Source organism: Heterodontus francisci, unplaced genomic scaffold, assembly GCF_036365525.1.
Source record: "Heterodontus francisci isolate sHetFra1 unplaced genomic scaffold, sHetFra1.hap1 HAP1_SCAFFOLD_1125, whole genome shotgun sequence".
NCBI classification, from domain to species: Eukaryota; Metazoa; Chordata; class Chondrichthyes; order Heterodontiformes; family Heterodontidae; genus Heterodontus; species Heterodontus francisci.
In genome coordinates, this window is record NW_027141170.1 from 63,680 (window position 1) to 86,878 (window position 23,199).

Sequence of the window (23,199 nt, forward strand, 5' to 3'; positions counted from 1 at the left end):
TCAGTGCTGTATCTCTAATCTAATCTAAAAAAAAAGTCACACACCATCCTGACTTGGAACTATATCGCCGTTCCTTCACTGTCGCTGGGTCAAAATCCTGGAACTGCCTTCCTAACAGCACTGTGGGTGTACCTACCCCACATGGACTGCAGCGGTTCAAGAAGGCAGCTCACCACCACCTTCTCAAGGGCAATTAGGGATGGGCAAGAAATGCTGGCCTGGCCAGCGACACCAACAAACAAAAAAGAGAGACTCACACGCAGACAGTGGGGAGGGGGAAACAGAGAGACCCACACAGAGACCGGGGACGGGGAGTGGGGGAGAGAGAGAGAGAGAGAAACACAGACCGATAGGCAGAGAGAAAGAGAAACACAGCAAAGGTGAGAGAGTCGGGGAGAGGAGGAGAGTCAGACTGAGAGGGAGCACGAGAGAGAGAGAGGGAGTGGAAATGTTTGGAATTTGTAACAGCGAGTCATATATTCAGCTGTTTCGATCCTTGAAAGAGAGACAGCTCCAGAAAATGACGGCGATTCGAAGAATGAGGGAAGAGACTGTTTCGCAGTCAAAGCCTCTGAGATTCGAGGAGGCTGTTCATCACATCGGCCCTGTGCTGGGTCTGTGAACGAGCTAGCCAATTAATCCCACTCCCCGCTCCCCTGCCCTTTCCCCGTCTCCCTGTAAATTTATCCTCTCCCAGTATTTACCCCAATCCCCCTTTTGAGAGTCGCTATTGAATCTGCTTCCACCGTTATTTCAGGCAGCGAGTCCCAGATCACAACAAATCACTGCCTCAAATCATGTTTCCTCATCTCCCCGCAGTTTAAATCAAACATTCAGCTGCCAAGTTGCCACAGATTAGCGGTCCTTGTTTATACGTTCCCTTGCAGTTCATTGTTTAATTTCCTTCACTTCCTCTCTTGGCAAACTTGTCTCGTTCTGACAGTGTTGCTGTCCAACTTCACAAAGCCCTCGCCCCTTCTCACTCACACAACCTCAAACGAGCTCACAGACACCCAACAACAGGCAAATCCTACACTCCCGGCTATCTGTTATTCCATATATAAACCCCCTGAACCCCTCGATTAGATTCCAGTCTGTAACTCACTCCCGGGTATCTGTTACTCTATATATAAACCCCCCGAACCCCTCGATTAGATTCCAGTCTGTAACTCACTCCCGGGTATCTGTTACTCTATATATAAACCGCCCGAACCCCTCGATTAGATTCCAGTCTGTAACTCACTCCCGGGTATCTGTTATTCCATATATAAACCACCCGAACCCCTCGATTAGATTCCAGTCTGTAACTCACTCCCGGGTATCTGTTATTCCATATATAAACCCCCCGAACTCCTCGATTGGATTCCAGTCTGTAACTCACTCCCGGGTATCTGTTATTCCATATATAAACCCCCCGAACTCCTCGATTAGATTCCAGTCTGCAACTCACTCCCAGGTATCTGTTATTCCATATATAAACCCCCTGAACCCCTCGATTAGATTCCAGTCTGTAACTCACTCCCGGGTATCTGTTATTCTATATATAAACCCCCCCGAACCCCTCGATTAGATTCCAGTCTGTAACTCACTCCTGGGTATCTGTTATTCTATATATAAACACCCCGAACCCCTCGATTAGATTCCAGTCTGTAACTCACTCCCGGGTATCTGTTATTCTATATATAAACCACCCGAATCCCTCCAGTAGATTCCAGTCTGTAACTCACTCCCGGGTATCTGTTATTCTATATATAAACCCCCTGAACCTCTCGATTAGATTCCAGTCTGTAACTTGCTCCCGGGTATCTGTTATTCTATATATAAACACCCCGAACACCTCGATTAGATTCCAGTCTGTAACTCACTCCCGGGTATCTGTTATTCTATATATAAACCCCCTGAACCCCTCGATTAGATTCCAGTCTGTAACTCACTCCCGGGTATCTGTTATTCTATATATAAACCCACCGAACCCCTCGATTAGATTCCAGTCTGTAACTCACTCCCGGGTATCTGTTATTCTATATATAAACCCCCTGAACCCCTCGATTAGATTCCAGTCTGTAACTCACTCCTGGGTATCTGTTATTCTATATATAAACCCACCGAACCCCTCGATTAGATTCCTGTCTGTAACTCACTCCCGGGTATCTGTTATTCTATATATAAACACCACCGAACCCCTCGATTAGATTCCAGTCTGTAACTCACTCCCGGGTATCTGTTATTCTATATATAAACACCCCGAACCCCTCGATTAGATTCCAGTCTGTAACTCACTCCCTGGTATCTGTTATTCTATATATAAACCACCCGAATCCCTCCAGTAGATTCCAGTCTGTAACTCAGTCCCGGGTATCTGTTATTCTATATATAAACACCCCGAACCGCTCGATTAGATTCCAGTCTGTAACTCACTCCCGGGTATCTGTTATTCTATATATAAACCCCCCGAACCGCTCGATTAGATTCCAGTCTGTAACTCACTCCCGGGTATCTGTTATTCTATATATAAACACCCCGAACCCCTCGATTAGATTCCAGTCTGTAACTCACTCCCGGGTATCTGTTATACTATATATAAACCCACCGAACCCCTCGATTAGATTCCTGTCTGTAACTCACTCCCGGGTATCTGTTATTCTATATATAAACCCACCGAACCCCTCGATTAGATTCCAGTCTGTAACTCACTCCCGGGTATCTGTTATTCTATATATAAACCCACCGAACCCCTCGATTAGATTCCAGTCTGTAACTCACTCCCGGGTATCTGTTATTCTATATATAAACCCACCGAACCCCTCGATTAGATTCCTGTCTGTAACTCACTCCCGGGTATCTGTTATTCTATATATAAACACCCCGAACCCCTCGATTAGATTTCAGTCTGTAACTCACTCCCGGGTATCTGTTATTCTATATATAAACCCACCAAACCCCTCGATTAGATTCCAGTCTGTAACTCACTCCCGGATATCTGTTATTCTATATATAAACCCCCTGAACCCCTCGATTAGATTCCAGTCTGTAACTCACTCCCGGGTATCTGTTATTCTATACATAAACCCCCTGAACACCTTGATTAGATTCCAGTCTGTAACTCACTCCCGGGTATCTGTTATTCTATATATAAACCCCCTGAACCTCTCGATTAGATTCCAGTCTGTAACTCACTACCGGGTATCTGTTATTCTATATATAAACCCCCTGAACCTCTCGATTAGATTCCAGTCTGTAACTCACTCCCGGGTATCTGTTATTCTATATATAAACCCCCCGAACCCCTCGATTAGATTCCAGTCTGTAACTCATTCCCGGGTATCTGTTATTCTATATATAAACCCCGAACCCCTCGATTAGATTCCAGTCTGTAACTCGCTCCCGGGTATCTGTTATTCTATATATAAACCCCCCCGAACTCCTCGATTAGATTCCAGTCTGTAACTCACTCCCGGGTATCTGTTATTCTATATATAAACCCCCTGAACCCCTCGATTAGATTCCAGTCTGTAACTCACTCCCAGGTATCTGTTATTCCATATATAAACACCCCGAACCCCTCGATTAGATTCCAGTCTGTAACTCACTCCCGGGTATCTGTTATTCTCTATATAAACCACCCGAACCCCTCGATTAGATTCCAGTCTGTAACTCACTCCCAGGTATCTGTTATTCTATATATAAACCCCCGAACCCTTCGATTAGATTGCAGTCTCTAACTCACTCCCGGGTATCTGTTATTCTATATATAAACCCCCCGAACCCCTCGATTAGATTCCAGTCTGTAACTCACTCCCAGGTATCTGTTATTCTATATATAAACCCCCCGAACCCCTCGATTAGATTCCAGTCTCTAACTCACTTCCGGGTATCTGTTATTCTATATATAAACCCCCGAACCCCTCGATTAGATTCCAGTCTGTAACTCACACCCGGGTATCTGTTATTCTATGTATAAACGCCCGAACCCCTCGATTAGATTTCAGTCTGTAACTCACTCCCGGGTATCTGTTATTCTATATATAAACACCCCTGAACCCCTCGAGTAGATTCCAGTCTGTAACTCACTCCCGGGTATCTGTTATTCTATATATAAACACCCCTGAACCCCTCGAGTAGATTCCAGTCTGTAACTCACTCCCGGGTATCTGTTATTCTATATATAAACCCCCTGAACCCCTCGATTAGATTCCAGTCTGTAACTCACTCCCAGGTATCAGTTATTCTATATATAAACACCCCCGAACCCCTCGATTAGATTCCAGTCTGTAACTCACTCCCGGGTATCTGTTATTCTATATATAAACCCCCTGAACCCCTCGATTAGATTCCAGTCTGTAACTCACTCCCAGGTATCTGTTATTCTATATATAAACACCCCCGAACCCCTCGATTAGATTCCAGTCTGTAACTCACTCCCGGGTATCTGTTATTCTATATATAAACCCCCGAACCCTTCGATTAGATTGCAGTCTCTAACTCACTCCCGGGTATCTGTTATTCTATATATAAACACCCCGAACCCCTCGATTAGATTCCAGTCTGTAACTCACTCCCAGGTATCTGTTATTCTATATATAAACCCCCGAACCCTTCGATTAGATTGCAGTCTCTAACTCACTCCCGGGTATCTGTTATTCTATATATAAACCCCCCGAACCCCTCGATTAGATTCCAGTCTGTAACTCACTCCCAGGTATCTGTTATTCTATATATAAACCCCCGAACCCATCGATTAGATTGCAGTCTCTAACTCACTTCCGGGTATCTGTTATTCTATATATAAACCCCCGAACCCCTCGATTCGATTCCAGTCTGTAACTCACTCCCGGGTATCTGTTATTCTATGTATAAACCCCCCGAACCCCTCGATTAGATTTCAGTCTGTAACTCACTCCCGGGTATCTGTTGTTCTCCATATAAACCCCCGAACCCCTCGATTAGATTCCAGTCTGTAACTCACTCCCGGGTATCTGTTATTCTCCATATAAACCCCCGAACCCCTCGATTAGATTCCAGTCTGTAACTCACTCCCAGGTATCTGTTATTCTATGTATAAACCCCCCGAACCCCTCGATTAGATTCCAGTCTGTAACTCACTCCCGGGTATCTGTTATTTTATATATAAACTCCCTGAACCCCTCGATTAGATTCCAGTCTGTAACTCACTCCCGGGTATCTGTTATTCTATATATAAACCCCCTGAACCCCTCGATTAGATTCCAGTCTGTAACTCACTCCCAGGTATCTGTTATTCTATATATAAACACCCCTGAACCCCTCGATTAGATTCCAGTCTGTAACTCACCCCCGGGTATCTGTTATTCTATATATAAACACCCCCGAACCCCTCGATTAGATTCCAGTCTGTAACTCACTCCCGGGTATCTGTTATTCTATATATAAACTCCCTGAACCCCTCGATTAGATTCCAGTCTGTAACTCACTCCCGGGTATCTGTTATTCTATATATAAACCCCCTGAACCCCTCGATTAAATTCCAGTCTGTAACTCACTCCCGGGTATCTGTTATTCTATATATAAACACCCCCGAACCCCTCGATTAGATTCCAGTCTGTAACTCACTCCCGGGTATCTGTTATTCTATATATAAACACCCCCGAACCCCTCGATTAGATTCCAGTCTGTAACTCACTCCCGGGTATCTGTTATTCTATATATAAACACCCCGAACCCCTCGATTAGATTCCAGTCTGTAACTCACTCCCAGGTATCTGTTATTCTATATATAAACACCCCCCGAACCCCTCGATTAGATTTCAGTCTGTAACTCACTCCCAGGTATCTGTTATTCTATATATAAACACCACCGAACTCCTCGATTAGATTCCAGTCTGTAATTCACTCCCGGGTATCTGTTATTCTATATATAAACACCCCCGAACCCCTCGATTAGATTCCAGTCTGTAACTCACTCCCGGGTATCTGTTATTCTATATATAAACACCCCGAACCCCTCGATTAGATTCCAGTCTGTAACTCACTCCCAGGTATCTGTTATTCTATATATAAACACCCCCCGAACCCCTCGATTAGATTCCAGTCTGTAACTCACTCCCAGGTATCTGTTATTCTATATATAAAACCCCCGAACCCCTCGATTAGATTCCAGTCTGTAACTCACTCCCGGGTATCTGTTATTCTATATATAAACCCCCCCGAACCCCTCGATTAGATTCCAGTCTGTAACTCACTCCCGGGTATCTGTTATTCTATATATAAACCCCCCGAACCCCTCGATTAGATTCCAGTCTGTAACTCACTCCCGGGTATCTGTTATTCTATATATAAACACCCTGAACCCCTCGATTAGATTCCAGTCTGTAACTCACTCCCGGGTATCTGTTATTCTATATATAAACTCCCTGAACCCCTCGATTAGATTCCAGTCTGTAACTCACTCCCGGGTATCTGTTATTCTATATATAAACACCCCCGAACCCCTCGATTAGTTTCCAGTCTCTAACTCACTTCCATTGCTCTCCTGTCTCTCCATTTTCGAGCTATTTTTGATTTGTTATCTTGGAACATTGCTGTCCCAGCTGTTGCCTGATTAATATCTCTGCGCATTCGACTGCCCCGAGGCAGCAGGGAGGGAGTGAGGGAGAGGTCGGGCAGGGTGGGGCCCTTGGTTGGGTGTTGTTTAGATATCAATCCCACGCATGCTTCAGATGCCCCGAATAGTTTCTTGTTGGGTGGTCGATCACCGCCTGTTGCTCTGGTTTGATCAGAGAATATGTGCAAAATAATGTCCGACCACTGGGGCAAGCTGAATGTTTATATAATCGATCTTTCCTCTTCCTGTTCAGGGGACACCCTGTTTCAAATGGCCGAGGTTCATCGCCAAATTCAAGTGCAGATGGAAGAAACGGTGAGTTCATTCAGATCCTCTACACTGTCCCCCATCAAACACTCCCAGGACAGGTACAGTACAGGGGTTAGATACAGAGTAAAGCTCCCTCTACACTGTCCCCATCAAACACTCCCAGGACAGGTACAGTACGGGGGGGTTAGATACAGAGTAAAGCTCCCTCTACACTGTCCCCCATCAAACACTCCCCAGGACAGGTACAGTACGGGGGTTAGATACAGAGTAAAGCTCCCTCTACACTGTCCCCCATCAAACACTCCCAGGACAGGTACAGTACGGGGGTTAGATACAGAGTAAAGCTCCCTCTACACTGTCCCCATCAAACACTCCCAGGACAGGTACAGTACGGGGGGGTTAGATACAGAGTAAAGCTCCCTCTACACTGTCCCCCATCAAACACTCCCCAGGACAGGTACAGTACGGGGGTTAGATACAGAGTAAAACTCCCTCTACACTGTCCCCCATCAAACACTCCCAGGACAGGTACAGTACAGGGGTTAGATACAGAGTAAAGCTCCCTCTACACTGTCCCCATCAAACACTCCCAGGACAGGTACAGTACGGGGGGGTTAGATACAGAGTAAAGCTCCCTCTACACTGTCCCCCCATCAAACACTCCCCAGGACAGGTACAGTACGGGGGTTAGATACAGAGTAAAGCTCCCTCTGCACTGTCCCCATCAAACACTCCCAGGACAGATACAGCACTGGGATTGGCTGCTCTCTGATTTGGGAACCTGAGTGTTGAGAGCCTCAACGAGGTGCAGCTGAGAGTGCTGGTGGCAGTTGGAGGTTGCAGAGGTGGAGAGAGGAGCTGCACTGAGCAAAGGAGAGCAGCTACCAACAAGCAGAGGAAAACTCCAACAACAGTCTCCATTAAAGAGAAGAAAGGGACATTTTGTGGAAACAAGGCTTTGTCTGGAGGTGGGTGCTGAACACCAGTAATTTACTTTGGACTGTTGGGGGAGGAACAAGTGGCTGGAACAACAAGGGGTGGGGCTGCCAATTCAGCAGGAATCTGTGCTGCTGCAAAAGCACACAGGGAAGCTCCCTCCGCACCCCAATTGCCAAGCCTGGGTCAGCTGAAGCTGCCCAGCTAAACAGACGGAAGGGGATAGATAGTGCCTGGGCAGCTTCAGCTGACCCAGGTGAAGACGACTCCCCCCCCAACCAGAAGACCGGAAGACCAACTTCAAAGACTGTTTGTTTTAAGTGTACTGTGAGCACCACCTCCAGAAAGCAAGTCATCCCTTCCAGCCTGTCTTTACCTCTCCTCTCTTACCTCAGCCTCTCCACTAACCTGTTGTTTGTTTGTTTGTCTTTTCAAATTTTTCTGTGAATCTGTTATTTAGTGTGCAAGTCCACAATTTGGGGTGGGTTTAGCTCTTGGACCCATGGCAAGCCCTTCATCACCGGTGGCGGGGCCCTCTACTACCTACGCAGCTGCAGCTTCTGTGGCTGCCCACGTGGCCCCGTCACCCTTTAAATTATTGACATGCAGCCATGGGGTGAAGAGCTATCCCCACCCCAACATGTCTATTGAGGCCTGCGTTAAGGCAATGGCCGTGGTTGTCGGCCCCTCGGCCATTGTTGCGGCCTCAAAGATGTATGGGAAGGCTGTGTTCTTTTTGAAGACCGAGCGGGCGGTGTCCCTGGCCCTGAGTAAAGGGCTCACTGTGGGGGGGACCTTCCTGCCAGTGGACCCTCTGGGGGCCACTGCGCATCGGATAATGTTGTCCAACGTCCCACCCTTCATTCCCAGTGAGCTCCTCCTCCCCCACCTGCACCATCTGGGGGAGGTGAGGTCGGGGATCACCCCAGTCCGGCTTGGTCTTCAGGAGCACAGCCTCCAACATGTCTACTCCTTCCGCCGCCAGTTATTTATGCAGCTGGCGCGGGAGGAGGACACGGAGGGCCAATTTTATGTGGAGTTCCAGGGGACGGCCTACCGCGTCTTCTGGACCTCGGATGGGGCGCGGTGCCACGTCTGCAAGGGGGTGGGGCATGTTCGGAAGAACTGCCCCAACCTCCCGGCCGCCAGCTCCACCTCGGCGGCCCAGAGTGGTTCCACAGCACCTCCTCCCACTCCCCCCGCACATCCAACAGACACCGCTCAGTCGGTTCCGGAGGCTGTGGTTTTCACAGCCTCTGGCGGGGAGGGGAGCGTCCGTCCGAGCGGAAGGAAGACGCGGGGAAAAAAGAAACATCGTGAGGCGCGTCCCCTGGACACTTTGACTCAACCCGAGCCTGAGCTCAGCCCAAAGCCCATTCCCATGGAATCCACCTGTCCCAGGGCTGGGCTCAGGCCCAGGGTGACTAAAAAAGGAAAAAAGGGTGCGGAGGCGGAGGCCTCTGATGACATGGAGGTCTCTGAGTCTCCGCGCCCAAGTGCGAAAAAGAGGAGAAGGCACCCCTCCACAGAAATAACACAGGGCCCTGAGGTGCAGGGCCCATCTGTTGGAGGGGAGCTGCCTCCTGTTTCTGGTCCTCAGGTTCCCCCTACCGCCACCACCAAGGCTGCAAAGTCCGGGCAGGAGCACTCTATTCCTCAGGATGGAGGGGAGGGGATGGCCCCGGTACGTGAGGCCCCTCCTAAAGGAGTAAGTGGGGCCCTGCTTGTGGTGGGGGAGCCTGGGGAAACCGCCCATTCCGCCACTGCTACTGGGTCGGGTGCCCTGAATGAAGGGGAGGGCGAGGCCCCAGAGGGTCGGGCCTCCCAGCCGGAGTCCACCACCAACCAGGAGACACCCGACCCAGTTATAACTGAGAATGCTGCCCCATCTGCTGGGCCTGTGGGTGCTGGCGGAGTGGGAGATGGCCTCCTCTCGCCGCCTCCAGTCTCGGCTCCGGCTGGTTTCCCGGAGTCCGGAACTTCTGTCTCCCCTGGACCACTCATTGGCCTGGGGACGGAGGTGGAGGGGGTCCTGAACCGCTGGTGCCTACAGGCTCCAGTTTCACAATAGAACCCAGAGAGGACTCCTCCGCCATCGATCCTGGGGGTGGGATCGTGACGGAGGTGGGACCAGCTGGCGCGGCCAGGACGTCCGCCCCACAGTGTGTGGTGGATGTGTCGGCCGCTGGCGGTGACGACCCGGAGGAGGATGGGGATTCGGTGCGGGGCACGGAGGATGATCTTGATTCCATCGCCAGTGAGGTGGTGGAGTCCCTCGTGCCTCCCACCGAATCTCCTCTCATCCCCACGGCGGAACTCCGGGATTTCCTCGCGGCTTGCAGAGGTTGCCGCAATAAAGTTCAGCTGGCCCTCGACCGTTGGTCGAATCTGGCGCTGATCATCCAGTCCGTCCGTGCCGCCCTTAAGATAGCGGGCAAGCGCGCGGACGTGAAACTGGTTGAGAGGCGCCGTTTTAATGTGTTCCTCAATGGGTTGCTGGGGGAGTGGAGGGCCAGGTGCACTTCCACTCCCTCCTCACAGTGAGGTGTTGGTGACGGGTTTTAAGTACCTTTGACATGAAGATAACCATAGCCAGCCTCAACATCAACGGCAGCAGAGGGGCTCACCGCAGATTTCACAATCTCTCAGTCCTTAGGGAAGGGAGATACGCGGTGAGCTTTCTGCAGGAAACCCACACCGTTCCGGGAGACGAAGCCACCTGGCTCCTGGAGTGGCAGGGTGGGGTCTACATGAGTCACCTCACCCCTATTTCTAGTGGGGTGGCTATCTTGTTGGCCCCGACTTTTCAGCCGGAGATCTTGGGGGTCAAGGAGCTAGTGCCGGGCCGCTTGCTCCACCTCGCCCTTCGCCTGGGTAGCGTGCCGCTCCACTTTGTGAACGTGTACGCGCCCAGGCCCGGCGCTTTGCAAGCGCGCTTCTTTGAAGAAGTGTCCGCTCTCTTGAGCTCCATCGATAGCGGCGAGTGCATCATCCTCGGGGGGGATTTTAACTGCACCCTCGAGGTGGGGGATCGCTCCGGTCCCCAGCGCGGCCAAGCGTCGGTGGAGAAGTTGAGGGGACTGATCAGCTCCCTTAACTTGGTGGACGTCTGGCGGAATCTCCATCCCGACTCCAGCGCCTTCACGTGGAGGTCTGGAGGAGGGGGGTCGCGAATCGACCGCCTCTACATTTCGCAGGCGTACGTCTCCCGCGTTTCGGCGGCCTCCATGCGGCTGGTGCCGTGCTCGGACCACCGCCTGGTGTGGGCGGAGTTCACTCCGCTCCGCACGCGGGCGGGGTCCGCGTACTGGCACTTTAACAACCGGCTGCTGGAGGACGTGCGATTTCGGGACTCGTTCTGTCGATTCTGGGCCGACTGGAGAAGGAAGCAGGGGGGCTTCCCCTCCTTGAGGCTATGGTGGGATGTGGGCAAGACTCACATCCGCGTCTTCTGTCAGGAGTACGCGAAGGGGTCGACCAAGAGGCGGGAAGCCGAGATCGGGCGCCTTGAGAGGGAGGTGCTCGACTTGGAATCCCGCCTCGGTCATGCCGTCGCGGACCCGGCCCTGTGGCAGGCGTACAAAGAGAAGAAGGGCGCGCTGAGGAACCTGCAGCTCATAGGGTCCCGAGGCGCGTACGTGAGGTCGCGGATCCAGATCCTGGAAGATTTGGACCGCGCCTCACCCTTCTACTCGCTGGAAAAATGGCGGGGGGTCCGTAAGCAGCTCGTCCAGCTGCTGGCCGACGACGGATCCTCCATCACGGATCCGGAGGGAATGGGCCTCCTGGTCCGGACGTATTACAGTGCGTTGTTCTCTCCGGATCCGTCCAGTGAGGATGCGCGCAGAGTTTTGTGGGAGGACCTGCCGCAGGTCAGCCCGGAGGGCGCCGAAGGATTGGAGGCTCCGCTCACGTTGGCGGAGCTGACTGGCGCCCTCCACCAGCTCTCGAGGGGCAAATCCCCAGGGCTGGATGGGTTGACCATGGAGTTCCTCAGGGCGTTCTGGGACGTCCTGGGGGGCGATTACGCGCGGGTCCTGGGGGAAAGCCTGGCGACCGGGGAGATGCCCCTCTCGTGGCGCAGGGCGGTCATCGTCCTGCTGCCGAAGAGGGGCGATCTCCGCCTGCTTAAAAACTGGCGTCCGGTCTCCCTCCTCAGCACGGATTATAAGATCTTTGCCCGGGCTATGTCTACCAGCCTGGGCTCCGTGCTGGCCCACATGATCCACCCCGACCAGTCCTACACGGTCCCGGGCCAGTCCATCCAGGACAACATCCAACTGGTCCGGGACCTGATCCATCTTTCCCAGAGGACTGGTCAGTCGGTCGCCTTTCTCTCCCTCGATCAGGAGAAGGCGTTCGACAGGGTGGATCACGATTACCTTTTCGGGACTCTGCGCGCTTTCGGACTCGGGCCGCATTTTGTGGCCTGGGTCCGACTTTTATATGCCGCCGCAGAGTGTCTAGTCAAAGTTAACGGGTCCTTGACGGCGCCCCTTCGCTTTGGGAGAGGAGTGCGTCAGGGGTGCCCCATGTCCGGCCAATTGTATACCATCTGCGTGGAGCCCTTCCTGTGCCTGCTTCGCAGGAGGTTGACGGGATTGGCTCTGCGCGAGCCGGCCATGCGGGTCGTCCTCTCGGCTTACGCCGACGACGTGCTCCTCGCAATCACAGATCCCGTTGACTTGCGGAGGATGCGCGACTGCCAGCAGACCTTTTCTGCCGCGTCCTCCGCGAGGATCAATTGGGAGAAATGTTCCGGACTCCTGGTTGGTCAGTGGCGGGTGGACTCCCTGCCGGAGGAGATGGCACCTTTTGCGTGGAGCACCACGCACCTCCTCTATCTGGGAGTCCACCTTAGCCCCGCTGAGGAAGCCTGGCCGGCAAACTGGCAGGAGTTGGAGGCGAAAGTCACCGCTCGGCTGGGGCGCTGGACAGGACTGCTCCGAGTGCTTTCCGACAGGGGCCAAGCGTTGGTCATAAACCAACTGGTGGCCTCCATGCTGTGGTACCGGTTGGTCACTTTGGCCCCGCCCCCTGTATTTGCCACCAAGATCCAGAAGAAACTCGTCGATTTCTTCTGGGGCAAGAGGAAACACTGGGTCTCTGCCGCGGTCCTGAGTCTCCCGATCGAGGAGGGTGGTCAGTCGCTGGTGTGCGTCCGCACCCAGGCTGCGACTCTCCGCCTTCGGACACTGCAGAGATACCTGTACGTCGAGCGTCCTCCCAGATGGTGTGCGCTGGCGACGTATTTTTTCCGCCAGTGTCACTGCCTTCAAGACGACACGCAGCTCCCGGTGGAGTCCGTTAGCCGCGCCTCTCTGAGGGAGTTGCCTGTCTTTTACCGGGATCTTTTCTGAGTCTGGAACATGGTCGCCTCCAGTCAGGGCATTCCCCCGCCGGCGGAGGAGAGCGCCTCGGCTGTCCGGGCGGCCGACTCCGGGGACGGTCCGGCGGGCGGAGGAGTAGCCGAAACCCCCGGGACGCCCCTCACTGCGGGTGGCGAGGGGGCTCGGGAGTGCGGAGCGATCCCGGCCGAGCTGACGCCCGCTCGGCCAGAACTGCTCATCGGACCCAGGCCCCGAAACCCTCCTCGGGAGCCGGTCCCGCACAACCCGAGCCGCCTCTCGGAAATGCCCTCCGTGCCATTCCAATCGGCGCGGAGGGGTTTCCTGTACGGGCTGCTCCTGCACACTCTCCACTTCCTCGCCCTCGTCAGCCGGCCGGACACGCCCTGGCGGTCCGCGTTGTCATCTGGCGGCGAGGGGAAACCCCGAAGGAGGTCTCTCTACGCGGGAGTCTTCCCCCTTTACATCGGGGACCTGGGGTGGAGGGTGCTGCACAGAGCAGTCCCGTGCAATAGGCTTTTAAGTAGGTTCACGGACTCCCAGGCCAGCTGTACTTTCTGCGGCCTGGACGAGTCCGTATTCCACATTTATTCGGAGTGTGCGAGGTTGCAGCCCCTATTTGAGTATCTGAAGGGGCTGCTCCTCAAATTCTGGCTGCACTTCAGTCCCACGCTCCTGATCTTTGGGCACCCGGTGCGGAGGGGCTCGGGCTGGGAGGAGGATCTCCTCGTCGGTCTGCTCCTGGGCCTGGCCAAGGTGGCAATTCACAGGTCCAGGTTGCGGGCCGTCGGGGGGTCCGTCCTCCCCGATTGCCTGCCCCTCTTCCGCGGTTACGTTCGCGCCCGGGTGTCCCTGGAAAAGGAGCATGCGGTGTCCGCCGGTACGCTTGAGGCCTTCCGCGACCGGTGGGCACCGCAGGGACTGGAGTGCATTGTCGACGCCGAGAATGGCATTTTAATTTGAGTTTTTTGTTTATTTATCTGGTTTTAATAAAGTTATTTTTAAAATATAAGTGTGTATATAAAGGGGGCCTGAGGAATAAAGGCTCCCTCGACATAAAAAAAAAACGGGGGGTTAGATACAGAGTAAAGCTCCCTCTACACTGTCCCATCAAACACTCCCAGGACAGGTACAGTACGGGGTTTAGATACAGAGTAAAGCTCCCTCTACACTGTCCCCCATCAAACACTCCCCAGGACAGGTACAGCACGGGGGTTAGATACAGAGTAAAGCTCCCTCTACACTGTCCCCCATCAAACACTCCCCAGGACAGGTACAGTACGGGGGGTTAGATACAGAGTAAAGCTCCCTCTACACCGTCCCCCATCAAACACTCCCCTCATAGCTGTTATTTGGGGTCTTGCTGTGCGAGTGTAGAGGCTGTGTTTGGTTACAGCAAGAAAGACCTATCCGTTGCTCACTCAGTAAGTTCAGGATTGTACAAGATTCCAGGAAGAGGCTTGCAATGTGGCAGGAAAACAACAGCAAGTCTGAGAATTGGGAGTGTTTGAGAAACTAGCAAAGGGCCACCAAACAATGCTGATTAAAAATCGGAAATGTATAATTCGGAGAGTAAACTGGCCAGTAACATAAAAGCAGATTGTAAGAGATTTTCCAGCTTTATAAACCGGAGAGAGATTTCGACGTGTTAAGTGAACGGGCGACAAGATGGAAGTGTGAAGTTATTCACTTTGGGGATGACAATGTTAAAGACTCGGGTGTGCTCGTACAAGGAACACAGAAAGTTAACTTGCAGGAACAACAAGCAAATGGTACATTAGCATCTGTTGCAAGGGGATTGGAGTAGAGGTCACTACTCCGACTCCTGTTTCTGCTGACTCGGGTTGCGGAGGGGTCACCTACCGTCGCTGTGCAGCTCGGTCAGAATCCCAGCCAGAACGGAGTTCTCAAGCTGGCTGATGTGAGGTTGACACAGTGTTTCCCAGAGTACCTTCATTGAACCCGGGCCCCTTTCACGGACGCTTGCCACACATTCCTCTGCTCCATTCTTCTGTCCTTTCGTCCTCAGCTCGGACATGTCCTGTGGGTGAGAGGGAGGGCATCAGGCTCACCAACCTCTGGGACTCCCTCAGTCTCCAGACTGTGGGGCTCCCTCCCCACACTCCCTCACTCTCCAAACTGTGGGACTCTCTCCTCCCCCCACTCCCTCAGTATCCAGACTGTGGGACTCCCTCCTCCCCACACTCCCTCAGTCTTCAGACTGTGGGACTCCCTCTCCCCACACTCCCTCACTCTCCAAACTGTGGGACTCTCTCCTCCCCCCACTCCCTCAGTCTCCAGACTGTGGGACTCCCTCCTCCCCACACTCCCTCACTCTCCAAACTGTGGGACTCTCTCCTCCCCCCACTCCCTCAGTCTCCAGACTGTGGGACTCCCTCCTCCCCACACTCCCTCAGTCTTCAGACTGTGGGACTCCCTCCTCCCCCCACTCCCTCACTCTCCAAACTGTAGGACTCCCTCCTCCCCCCACTCTCTCTCACTCCAAACTGTGGGACTCCCTCCTCCCCACACTCCCTCACTCTCCAAACTGTAGGACTCCCTCCTCCCCCCACTCTCTCTCACTCCAAACTGTAGGACTCCCTCCTCCCCCCACTCTCTCTCACTCCAAACTGTGGGACTCCCTCCTCCCCCCACTCCCTCACTCTCCAAACTGTAGGACTCCCTCCTCCCCCCACTCTCTCTCACTCCAAACTGTAGGACTCCCTCCTCCCCCCACTCTCTCTCACTCCAAACTGTGGGACTCCCTCCTCCCCCCACTCCCTCACTCTCCAAACTGTAGGACTCCCTCCTCCCCCCACTCTCTCTCACTCCAAACTGTGGGACTCTCTCCTCCCCCCACTCCCTCAGTCTCCAGACTGTGGGACTCCCTCCTCCCCACACTCCCTCACTCTCCAAACTGTGGGACTCTCTCCTCCCCCCACTCCCTCAGTCTCCAGACTGTGGGACTCCCTCCTCCCCACACTCCCTCAGTCTTCAGACTGTGGGACTCCCTCCTCCCCCCACTCCCTCACTCTCCAAACTGTAGGACTCCCTCCTCCCCCCACTCTCTCTCACTCCAAACTGTGGGACTCCCTCCTCCCCACACTCCCTCACTCTCCAAACTGTAGGACTCCCTCCTCCCCCCACTCTCTCTCACTCCAAACTGTAGGACTCCCTCCTCCCCCCACTCTCTCTCACTCCAAACTGTGGGACTCCCTCCTCCCCCCACTCCCTCACTCTCCAAACTGTAGGACTCCCTCCTCCCCCCACTCTCTCTCACTCCAAACTGTGGGACTCCCTCCTCCCCCCACTCCCTCAGTATCCAGACTGTGGGACTCCCTCCTCCCCACACTCCCTCAGTCTTCAGACTGTGGGACTCCCTCTCCCCACACTCCCTCACTCTCCAAACTGTGGGACTCTCTCCTCCCCCCACTCCCTCAGTCTCCAGACTGTGGGACTCCCTCCTCCCCACACTCCCTCACTCTCCAAACTGTGGGACTCTCTCCTCCCCCCACTCCCTCACTCTCCAAACTGTGGGACTCCCTCCTCCTGCTCCCTCAGTCTCCAAACTGTGGGATTCTCTCCTCCCCCCACTCCCTCAGTCTCCAGACTGTGGGACTCCCGCCTCCCCACACTCCCTCAGTCTTCAGACTGTGGGACTCCCTCCTCCCCACACTCCCTCACTCTCCAAACTGTGGGACTCCTTCCTCCCCCCACTCCCTCAGTCTCCAAACTGTGGGACTCCCTCCCGCCACAAATACTGCCCCCCACCTCCCGACCCCGGCCCCCAGTCAGTTCCTTGCCTGTGCCTCCTGCTCGGTGAAGACCCCTTTCTGCTTCAGTTGTTGGATGACCTCGTACACGCTGTCCTGCACAACGTTGATCAGCTCTGGCTTGTAGTAGTCGTAAACTGCGAGGAACTGTCTTTCTTTCAGTTGATCAAGGACTTGGCCCAGCTTGACAACTGCAGGGGGATCAAGGACGAGAACTTAGACCGTCCCGGTGCCGTTGTGAATGAGCGGGACCATTGACGCGCCCGAAAGCAGGGAGGGCATAAATCTAGGGCCAGGCTCCAAACCCGGCCTGTGCTGCGTTAATTAGATTTCTCACCCTGGTGTGCAGTACTGAGGCCCACATCAGCGAGTGGGTCAGTGAGGGGAGGGGGTATCAAAGCGCTGGGAATAAATCCCCTCTTACCCAGTGTGTTGTCAGCATCTCCGTCTTCCATGGTGCTTTTGGCTGAGTTAAGCCAATCCTTCAGTCCCAAGCTCCGTCTCTCCACTCAATTTCAACATCCCATGACATAACTGAAGGGGGAAGAGCATGTTCAGCATTTTACTGCACAGCAGGAGCCCATTCCACCGCCCCCACCCAAGCCCCCCACTCCGCCCCTAACTCCTTATCGTTTCTGTCTGCGAAATAAATTTTCCCCCAATCCTACTCTCCGAAGAATTCTCCCAAGTGTCCGGGGACCAACCTTCGTTCCACCACCGACATCGCCCGATAGTGTATCAACACTGCTTTGTGGGATCTTGCTTTGCGCAAATTCATTTCTGCATTTCCGGCACGGAGATTCGGCCCCTCTCCCCAGCTCTGCGCCGGGGGAGGGGTTTCTGCTCCCCACGAGCCTCCTCCCCACCCCCTCTTCATCTCCCCCCACCCCCCGTCAACATGTCCTTCTACTTCTTTCTCCCGCGTGTGTTTATCCAGCTTCCCCCCCCCAAAATAAGTCTCTGTGATTCGCCTCAACCCACTCCCTGTGGTCGTGAGTTCCACATTCTCCCCACACTCTGGGGAAAGACGTCTCTCCTGAATTCCCCCCACATTGAATTTCAATTATGGTCTAACCGAGGGATATGGAGACTGGAACTGCACAGTGCTCCAAGTGTGGTCTAACCCAGGGATATGGAGAGTGGAACTGTGCACAGTGCTCCAAGTGTGGTCTAACCCAGGGATATGGAGACTGGAACTGTGCACAGTGCTCCAAGTGTGGTCTAACCCAGGGATATGGAGAGTGGAACTGTGCACAGTGCTCCAAGTGTGGTCTAACCCAGGGATATGGAGAGTGGAACTGTGCACAGTGCTCCAAGTGTGGTCTAACCCAGGGATATGGAGACTGGAACTGTGCACAGTGCTCCAAGTGTGGTCTAACCCAGGGATATGGAGACTGGAACTGTGCACAGTGCTCCAAGTGTGGTCTAACCCAGGGATATGGAGACTGGAACTGTGCACAGTGCTCCAAGTGTGGTCTAACCCAGGGATATGGAGACTGGAACTGTGCACAGTGCTCCAAGTGTGGTCTAACCCAGGGATATGGAGACTGGAACTGTGCACAGTGCTCCAAGTGTGGTCTAACCCAGGGATATGGAGACTGGAACTGTGCACAGTGCTCCAAGTGTGGTCTAACCCAGGGATATGGAGACTGGAACTGTGCACAGTGCTCCAAGTGTGGTCTAACCAAGGGATACGGAGACTGGAACTGTGCACAGTGCTCCAAGTGTGGTCTAACCCAGGGATATGGAGAGTGGAACTGTGCACAGTGCTCCAAGTGTGGTCTAACCCAGGGATATGGAGAGTGGAACTGTGCACAGTGCTCCAAGTGTGGTCTAACCCAGGGATATGGAGAGTGGAACTGTGCACAGTGCTCCAAGTGTGGTCTAACCCAGGGATATGGAGAGTGGAACTGTGCACAGTGCTCCAAGTGTGGTCTAACCCAGGGATATGGAGACTGGAACTGTGCACAGTGCTCCAAGTGTGGTCTAACCCAGGGATATGGAGAGGGGAACTGTGCACAGTGCTCCAAGTGTGGTCTAACCCAGGGATATGGAGAGTGGAACTGTGCACAGTGCTCCAAGTGTGGTCTAACCCAGGGATATGGAGACTGGAACTGTGCACAGTGCTCCAAGTGTGGTCTAACCCAGGGATATGGAGAGGGGAACTGTGCACAGTGCTCCAAGTGTGGTCTAACTGAGGGATATGGAGAGTGGAACTGTGCACAGTGCTCCAAGTGTGGTCTAATCCAGGGATATGGAGAGTGGAACTGTGCACAGTGCTCCAAGTGTGGTCTAACCCAGGGATATGGAGACTGGAACTGTGCACAGTGCTCCAAGTGTGGTCTAACCCAGGGATATGGAGAGGGATATGGAGAAACTTTTTTTCTTCCTTTCAGGTGTTAAGGAACGCAAGCTCCAGCAGCTGATGGGGACTAATGCCCCTCCACATCCTCCTTCCGCTTCACTTCCCTCTGACCCCACCCCTTCTGATCTGACCCCTTGCCGTGTATTCACTCTTCCCTCTGACCTCCCCCTCTCTGATGCTGAGCGTTCTGTACTCAGCAAAGGTCTCAGTTTTATCCCCTTACGCCCCCACCTCAATGAATTTCGCGCTCGGCATGACGTTGAGCTCTTCTTCCGTCGCCTCCGCCTCCGCGCTCACTTCTTCGACCAGGAGTCCTCCACCCGACCAGCAGATCCATTCACCCGCCTCCAGCATTCTCCCTCTACCTGGACCCCTCCCCCTGGCCCCTTACCCGCTCTTGATCTCTTCATTGAAAACTGCCGGTGAGACATTGGTCGTCTCAATTTCTCTGCCCCACTCACTCACTCTAACCTGCCCCCCTCTGAACTTGAGGCACTCCGTTCTCTCAGGTCTAACCCCGACATGGTCATCAAACCTGCAGACAAGGGTGGTACTGTTGTCGTTTGGCGTACCGACCTCTACCTTGCAGAAGCTCAACGCCAACTCACGGACACTTCTTCCTACCTCCCTCTGGACCATGACCCCACCACCGAACATCAAGCCACCATCCAAAGGACTGTCACTGACCTCATCTCCTCTGGAGATCTTCCCTCTACAGCTTCCAACCTCATAGTCCCACAACCCCGGACAGCCCGCTTCTACCTCCTTCCCAAAATCCACAAACGGGACTGTCCCGGCAGACCCATTGTGTCAGCCTGCTCCTGCCCCACTGAACTTATTTCTTCCTATCTAGACTCTATCTTTTCTCCGCTGGTCCAGTCTCTTCCCACCTACATCCGTGACTCTTCTGACGCCCTACGTCATTTTGACAATTTCCAGTTTCCTGGTCCCAACCGCCTCCTCTTCACTATGGACATCCAATCGTTCTACACCTCCATCCCCCACCAGGATGGTTTGAGGGCTCTCCCCTTCTTCCTGGAACAGAGGCCCAACCAGTCCCCATCCACCACCACCCTCCTCCGCCTGGCTGAACTTGTTCTCACATTGAACAACTTCTCCTTCAACTCCACGCACTTCCTTCAAGTAAAAGGTGTCGCTATGGGTACCCGCATGGGTCCTAGTTATGCCTGTCTTTTTGTGGGATATGTCGAGCATTCTTTGTTCCAGTCCTACTCAGGCCCCCTCCCCCAACTCTTTTTCCGGTACATTGATGACTGTATCGGTGCCGTTTCCTGCTCCCGCCCCGAACTGGAAAACTTTATCAGCTTTGCTTCCAATTTCCACCCTTCTCTCACCATTACATGGTCCATCTCTGACACTTCCCTTCCCTTCCTCGACTTCTCTGTCTTCATCTCTGGGGATAGGTTGTCTACCAATATCCATTATAAGCCCACTGACTCCCACAGCTACCTCGACTACACTTCTTCACACCCTACCTCCTGTAAAGACTCCATTCCATTCTCCCAGTTTCTCCGTCTCTGACGCATCTGCTCTGATGATGCTACCTTCCATGACGGTGCTTCTGATATGACCTCCTTTTTCCTCAACCGAGGATTTCCCCCCACTGTGGTTGACAGGGCCCTCAACCGTGTCCGGCCCATTCCCCGCACCTCTACCCTCACCCCTTCCCCTCCCTCCCAGAACCGTAACAGGGTTCCCCTTGTCCTCACTTTTCATCCCACCAGCCTCCATATCCAAAGGATCATCCTCCGCCATTTTCGCCACCTCCAGCGTGATGCCACTACCAAGCGCATCTTCCCCTCCCTTCCCCTGTCAGCATTCCGAAGGGATCGTTCCCTCCGCGACACCCTGGTCCACTCCTCCATTACCCCCACCACCTCGTCCCCGTCCCAGGGCACCTTCCCCTGCAATCGCAGGAGGTGTAATACCTGCCCATTTACCTCCTCTCTCCTCACTATCCCAGGCCCCAAACACTCCTTTCAGGTGAAGCAGCGATTTACTTGTACTTCTTTCAATGTAGTATACTGTATTCGCTGCTCACAGTGTGGTCTCCTCTACATTGGGGAGACCAAGCGCAGACTGGGTGACCGCTTTGCGGGACATCTCCGCTCAGTCCGCAAGCAGGACCCTGAGCTTCCGGTTGCTTGCCATTTCAACACTCCCCCCCTGCTCTCATGCTCACATCTCTGTCCTGGGATTGCTGCAGTGTTCCAGTGAACATCAACGCAAGCTCGAGGAACAGCATCTCATTTACCGATTAGGCACACTACAGCCTGCCGGACTGAACATTGAGTTCAATAATTTCAGAGCATGACAGCCCCCCAGTTTACTTTCATTTTTAGTCATTTTTAGTTATTTTTTCCTCCTTTTTTTTTACATTCCTTTTTACATTTTTTACAATCTTTTTTTGCATTTATTTCATTTCATCTTAGTTTGTTCAGTTTGCTTACCCACTGTTTTTTTCAGGTTGTTTTTCTTCAGGTTTGCACTTGCTGCTGTTCAATATTCAGTGTATTCACACCTAATCTGTACTAATGTTTTGTCTTTCAACACACCATTAACATATTGTTTGCCTTTGCTCCGTGACCTTTTGGTCAGCTATGTGGCCTGGTCCAATCTGCACCTTCTCCTTTGTTATCTCTTGCCCAACCCCCACCTCACTTGTTTATAATCTGTGACTTTTCTAATATTTGTCAGTTCCGAAGAAGGGTCACTGACCCGAAACGTTAACTCTGCTTCTCTTTCCACAGATGCTGCCAGACCTGCTGAGTGATTCCAGCATTTCTTGTTTTTGTTTCAGATTTCCAGCATCCGCAGTATTTTGCTTTTATTACAGTGCTCCAAGTGTGGTCTAACCCAGGCATATGGAGACTGGAACTGTGCACAGTGCTCCAAGTGTGGTCTAACCCAGGGATATGGAGAGTGGAACTGTGCACATTGCTCCAAGTGTGGTCTAACTGAGGGCTATGGAGAGTGGAACTGTGCACAGTGCTCCAAGTGTGGTCTAACCCAGGGATATGGAGAGTGGAACTGTGCACAGTGCTCCAAGTGTGGTCTAACCAAGGGATATGGAGACTGGAACTGTGCACAGTGCTCCAAGTGTGGTCTAACCCAGGGATATGGAGACTGGAACTGTGCACAGTGCTCCAAGTGTGGTCTAACCAAGGGATATGGAGACTGGAACTGTGCACAGTGCTCCAAGTGTGGTCTAACCCAGGGATATGGAGACTGGAACTGTGCACAGTGCACCAAGTGTGGTCTAACCCAGGGATATGGAGACTGGAACTGTGCACAGTGCTCCAAGTGTGGTCTAACCCAGGGATATGGAGACTGGAACTGTGCACAGTGCTCCAAGTGTGGTCTAACCCAGGGATATGGAGAGTGGAACTGTGCACAGTACTCCAAGTGTGGTCTAACCCAGGGATATGGAGACCGGAACTGTGCACAGTGATCCAAGTGTGGTCTAACCCAGGGATATGGAGACTGGAACTGTGCACAGTGCTCCAAGTGTGGTCTAACCGAGGGATATGGTGACTGGAACTGTGCACAGTGCTCCAAGTGTGGTCTAACCAAGGGATACGGAGACTGGAACTGTGCACAGTGCTCCAAGTGTGGTCTAACCAAGGGATACGGAGACTGGAACTGTGCACAAGTGTGGTCTAACCACAAAAGAGGAATTGAGCAGGGGAATGATATTAAACTGGATGGCATATTACAGAATGCAGGCAGTGAGTGGGAGAGTGGGATTAGACTGGGTGGGATATTAAAGGGGACGGGGAGAGTGGGATTAGACTGGGTGGGATATTAAAGGGGACGGGGAGAGTGGGATTAGACTGGGTGGGATATTAAAGGGGACGGGGAGAGTGGGATTAGACTGGGTGGGATATTAAAGGGGACGGGGAGAGT

General features: G+C 53.0%; 2 protein-coding genes across 2 annotated transcripts in view; both read left to right on the forward strand.

The window, feature by feature from the left end:
• The window catches only part of LOC137362373 (BAR/IMD domain-containing adapter protein 2-like), a gene marked incomplete at its 5' end in the record, with an annotated part of 44,993 nt that extends 30,052 nt beyond the window's left edge, over positions 1 to 14,941 (forward strand). Inside the window, one exon of the mRNA XM_068026778.1 lies at positions 14,753 to 14,941. Within this exon, the coding sequence (XP_067882879.1) occupies positions 14,753 to 14,941 (189 nt within the window). The remainder of the gene's footprint in view (positions 1 to 14,752) is intronic.
• The window catches only part of LOC137362375 (circumsporozoite protein-like), an 84,918-nt gene continuing 68,551 nt past the window's right edge, over positions 6,833 to 23,199 (forward strand). The window contains exon 1 of the mRNA XM_068026780.1: positions 6,833 to 6,895. The gene's annotated coding sequence lies outside the window, so the exon portion shown is untranslated. The remainder of the gene's footprint in view (positions 6,896 to 23,199) is intronic.